Source organism: Lycium ferocissimum, chromosome 1, assembly GCF_029784015.1.
Source record: "Lycium ferocissimum isolate CSIRO_LF1 chromosome 1, AGI_CSIRO_Lferr_CH_V1, whole genome shotgun sequence".
NCBI lineage: Eukaryota > Viridiplantae > Streptophyta > Magnoliopsida > Solanales > Solanaceae > Lycium > Lycium ferocissimum.
In genome coordinates, this window is record NC_081342.1 from 33044774 (window position 1) to 33050298 (window position 5525).

The 5525-nt window shown below is 36.1% G+C and overlaps 1 protein-coding gene across 1 annotated transcript; it reads right to left on the reverse strand.

Annotated features, from left to right (window-relative positions):
- Positions 1 to 526: 526 nt before the first annotated feature.
- Positions 527 to 3374, reverse strand: LOC132054084 (large ribosomal subunit protein eL15-like). The gene is made up of 4 exons (XM_059446154.1): positions 3218 to 3374; positions 2483 to 2649; positions 1172 to 1369; positions 527 to 1016 (listed from the first exon to the last, which is right to left on the reverse strand). Exons 1-4 carry the CDS (start codon positions 3219 to 3221, stop codon positions 771 to 773), a joined length of 615 nt encoding a protein of 204 aa, XP_059302137.1. The 5' UTR covers positions 3222 to 3374; the 3' UTR covers positions 527 to 770.
- Positions 3375 to 5525: the final 2151 nt, after the last annotated feature.

Consider the following 5525-nt stretch of genomic DNA (forward strand, 5'->3'; position numbering starts at 1 on the left):
TACTATATTTTCAAAAAAGAAAAGTTGTTTTAGAAGGGTAATTTTACAAAGATGGTAATTGCTCTTATAGATAAAAAGTTGTTATAAATAAAATATTACATAAAAAATCGGATCCGAGAAAAAACTTGACTGCTACAGTGAGATGTTATATAAAGATGCTTCTATAAAGAGGTACGACTGTACAGACCTCCAAAACGAATTTTGAAACAAATCACAAATTGCCAAAAACTAAAATTTCAACCCTAGCTGGAAGAGTGCATAAGATTTCTAGAACAACGGAGTGCTCAACCAAGCATTTGAAGGCAAATCTTACACAATTGTTAGGGGATTGATAGATTGATAGGAATAAAAGGAAATGAGAAGACACCTTTCGTTATATTTCCCCTCAAATATAGTGCAGGTTTCTCATAAGATACTCTATTAGACTAAAAACTACCTGGAAAAAGACATAAGATACTTCATACTTCTATCGGAACTCCATCTACTGCCAAAGGCTGGAGAAAACCCGAAGAGAAAACGGAATGAATGAGCAATAACAGAAGAATCCAAATGACTATTTAGGATTTCCTTCCCCCTTTGCAAACCTCACACAGAAAGAATTCCTTGATATACTAGTAATCATGTATCAGAATATCTAGAGTTAAAACCTTGCACACAAACTCAGTTGTTCTGCAAAGTAAAACAGCAGGACTTGTCCAAAGAAGACAAAAAGGGCTACAACATTGAAGGCAAAACAAGGCAATGACAGTTGCTCGAAAATGCTAAGCACATCAGCGGTAGCGGCGGAGAGACAGAGTTTGGTTCCTCTTCCAGGTTGCCCTTCTTGAAGGACGCGCTTTGTGGTGTAAATGTCCTCTTCCTCGAAGACCCCTGTATTTCTTACCAGCTGAAGTGAGACCGCGAAGTTCTCTGTGTTTGTGCACTGGGTTGCAGATCCAGTTGATCCTAGGATCGTTACGTATGGCAGCATGGGCTTGGTCAACCAAGATCACCTCATAGTATTTGTACGTAGAATCCTACATTTCAACAGCATTTGCAATTCAGATTCCGTAATTTTTTGCAAACAGATTTGTAGAACATTTCTAATGATTCAGGACATAGTTCCTTGCGTGAAGCAAAATAAGAATATCATTTTCTCATGCCATTAGTATCAACATGTTTCAGACCTGACCTCATTAATCCAGTAGGAATTGACAACCCTAAGACCACCCAATTTCCTACCAGCACGCTCTTCAGCAACTGAGCGCTTGCTACGCTGAAACTTCAATTGGGTGACACCCTGGTTGGTGGGTTTGCCATACACGATACCCTTGGAAACAGGCCTCTTCCTTCCACCACGTTTAACACGAACACGGTAGACCACATAACCCTGTAGTAAAAAGATAATAGTCATTGGTTACAACACCCTAACAGAAATGGAGCATGTCAGGGTAATATAAGTCTGTTCTGTTCTATCTATAAATGTTCCTCGACAGAAAGAAACTGACAACTTCCAGGCACTTAAAATCACACTGTTTTAGAGCTTGTACTTATTCCTTGGATCCTGGAACTACATATAAATGATGAAGGAATCAGGCAATTTCTGACGAAGATGTTATACAAACAAGCACTATTGCATCTCAGAGTTTTACCCAAACAAGAAGCAGTGTAATGGTTGACGAGATATAACTAGACTATAATCTCTATATTTATTTTATTCACAAGTCAGTTAATTAGTAGTAATTAAACTTATATAGTCAATCATCAGAAGCATTAACCTAAAAAGATTCGTACAGATGGACACACTATCTGTACACACTAGTATAATCTCTATCCAGGGGCTTCTCTACTCTAAAAGTAGTGGTGCACGTGAACCCGTGGTCTCTCCGCCAAACTAGGGTAGAAAGTAGGTAGGCCGGCGTATTTCTATTCCATCCCCGGTGCATTAGTACTACTCTTGTATTTCTATTACTACCAGTTGTTTCTTTAGCCTTGGTTATGCTTATTTTCTTGTTGTTGTTTATGCTTGTTGCAACTCCCTCCTTTTCATCTCTCTTAGAGCCGAGGATCTATTGGGGACAGCCTCTCTACCTTCTCATTGCTAGGGGCAAGTCTGCGCACACACTACCCTCTCCAAACCCCATTTGTGGGATTACACTGGGTTTGTTGTTGTTATTATTTGCTCTTAGAATTGATCTAATATTGTTTGATGGCACCCATGTTTTGTGGGATTACACTGGGTTTGTTGTTGTTATTGTTTGTTCTTAGAATTGATCTAATATTGTTTGATGGCACCCATGTTCCCAAAGGGCTTAATGGTTCACTTGGTTGAATGCTAAGTTATTTATATAAAGGAACAAGTACCAATTCCCTCTTAACACATTCTTTTTTCTCTTTTATTTAGGAGTGCACCCAAGTTCTAGAAATCCGCCTCTGTTTCTATCTAGCCACCACTTTCAAAGAAGAATAAAACTGAGTAACTAAGAAGGCAAAGAAAGTGTACCTGCTTGGCTTTGTAGCCGAGGCGTCTTGCTTTGTCAGGACGAGTAGGCCTAGTAACACGGACAATGGAAGGGAGCTGCCTGTACTCCCAGCACCTCACCCTTTGCAAGAACCTCATCACATCTGACTGCTTCTTCCTCCATAACTCTGACACATAAGTGTAAGCACCTGCAGCATTTCCGACAATAGCACCAATACCCATTAATCTCTACCCTACGAATATAGGGTAAGGTCTACGTACATTCTACGCTCCCCAAACCCCACTTGTAATATTACATTGGGTATGTTGTTGTTGTTGTTACCAATACCCACTAATCGAACCTAAAACATTTCAGTCTCAACATACTAAATCAAACCCATAAAAATGGCTCATTCATTAATAAAGATAAGCATTTATGTGCATAAAGCAGAAACCCACATGAATCATACACAAATACACAAGTTCTAAATGAAAAAAGGATCAATTCTTTAAGGTAAACTACCAGATATGTTACATAAAAATGCCTCATTCGCTCATAAAGATAAGCATTTTATGTAAATAAAGTAGAAACCCACATGAAACATACACAAATAAACAAGTTCTAAATGAAAAATTCAATTCTTAAAGGAAAAACTACCATATATGTTACATAACTATTAAAAAACGAGGCATTATCCAACATTCAGAAATTTATTCATTCAAATAGAAAGACCCACAAAGGGAAGTTAGAGACTTTGGACATGGTGAGAAGTTTACCCATTGAAACACTTGTGGTGTGTCTCTTCTTCTCAAGGGATCGGCTATGGGGAGACTAGGGTTTCACAATGTAGCATTTTTAAACGATTATCAAAAACCTTCTCAGCTGGGCCTTTAGCTGCTTACTGGGCCAAACACATTTTGTTAAGTTGAAAAAATATTGTTATACCATCCATAAGAGGAAAATGGTCAAAAATGTTCATAACATATTGAGAATGATTTAAATTTGTCATTTTTCACCTATTAGTGTCAAATTGTCCTTAACGTTAATTCTTGAGTTAAAAATACTCCTCCTTTCATTTATTGGACTCCAATTTCCCTTTATGATTAAGAATATCCTTCCAATTATGAGATGACATATCCGGGTTTTAATTAAATAGCGGTAAGAATTTATTGGTTCACATAAATATTAGTAGGGGTGTTCACGAAAAATTGAAAAACCAAATCAAAGAAAAAAAAAACCTACACTTTTGATTTATAGGTGTTTGCCTTTATAGTTTTGTGCCTTTGTCTTAAATTTCTAGTTTGATTTGTAGTCTTTATTTTGATAATTCCAAGAATATATTTCATGTCCAAAATAACATGCCTTTGAGTCCTTTAATTATTCATCATTTATTTATTCAATTATCATCAATATATCTTGGTAAATCACAACTCTTTTTAATTTTTTGCACAAAAAAAAATTCATTGTAAGAAGTTTTATTAAGTTTTTTTTAAATGACTAAATTCTTGGATGGTGCATATGATTTTCTCGTAAGCTACATATATAACTTGATTGCATATACAGTTCCTCCTTTTCTTAAGGAGTAATTAATTTGGTATTGTAGGAAATAATACCAAGAGTAGGAAACCTAAGTTGTTTAGGATTTAGTTTATTTAATTCATGTCTAGTTAGGATTTATTTATCAAATCCATATTCAAATAAGTTTTTCTAATACTAGTCGTGTTACACCTCGAAAATTTTCGCTTTGTTTGCATTGTAAGTAAATTAATGTAAGCCGGAGAGGTCATGGAACCCTCATAAGGTTAAGGAATATTTTTAACAAGTGCTAAGCAAGTGTCTAAAGGTTCCGGGATCAAGCGAATCGAAGGAATTAAATTTGTCGAAATTTTGAGAAAGCTTGGACGAATTTTGGACAGGAAATTTTGGTCCAACTTGAGAGATGTATATCTCTTATAATATGAGGAGTTATGGAATGCATAACCTATGTAAATTCAAGTTCAGCGAGTCTTCTTTCCAATGCAATTGACAGATTGCAAATTTGAGAAATATGGGATAAAGAACGGCCCGTACAAAATTGTACGTCCCGTACCTCATTTCCCGTATTTTTCCAGAATTTTTCAGAAAGTTGGAATTTTGACCTTCCAAGTATGGGCTGGACGTACATTGAAGTACGGTTCGTACAATTTGGCTGTACTTTATGTCGGTGGATTTTAAATGTTGCTTTAAATTTCGTTTTTCACTTTTGGGGCTTCATATTCCTTCCAAAACAGACCCAAATACACTCCTGAACCCTCTCCATGAGCTCTTATGTCAAACCAAATCAAAACTCAAGGGAATTAAGTGATTCAAGTGCTAAGAAGCTCACTAGGGTTAGTAGAGTTCAAATATTTCTTAATGTTGAAGTTGGAGGTTTCATCCTAGTGGAGTAATTTGATCCAGAGCTTGTTCTTGCATGATTAAGGTAAGATTTAATCTCTAATGCATGTTCTTAAGGTTGTTTGATTGTTATACAACTTGATTGAAGGAAGAAAGTAAAAGAGGAAGTCCATGAATGAGTTAGAAACCATGTATAGATTATGGATTGTTTTGAGCATGTTGTGGTGGTGTTGTTAAGCTAATTTCCATGTATATGAGTAGTATCTAACGTTGTTGATGTGTTGATGAGATTATACTCCTTGATTGGGAAAAAAAGAAGTGTATCTTGTTATTGTATATTGGTATACTTTGGGTTGTTTGGTGTATAATCTTTGTATGGATAGTTAAAGGAGTATTTAAGGACCTTTGTTATTGTGGGTTGTTGTATATGTTGATGTGATTGGAGAGTAAGGGGAAATGCTGCCCGTTTCATTTTAGAGTCAAGTTATCTTTGATATACGTGATATACTAGCGCCATCTAAGTTTGCATATGTATCCCTTGTTATAGGATCGGCGTGCTAGTTATAATTAGCTTGATTGTTAGATTGCATGGACAACTTGAGGTAGGTTAAGGCTATCCCTTTCCTTCTTTTTGGCATGATCCTTATGAATAATACATACACGTGACATTAATCTATAATGATTCTACTCTTAGAGTTAGGAATGATC

Excerpts from the sequence above, each read along its gene's own strand:
- LOC132054084 (XM_059446154.1), bottom strand. Across the intron at positions 1,370-2,482 it reads TCGGCTACAAAGCCAAGCAG|GGTTATGTGGTCTACCGTGT; the intron begins GTACACTTTCTT and ends TTTTTACTACAG. Across the intron at positions 1,017-1,171 it reads ATTCCTACTGGATTAATGAG|GATTCTACGTACAAATACTA; the intron begins GTCAGGTCTGAA and ends GTTGAAATGTAG.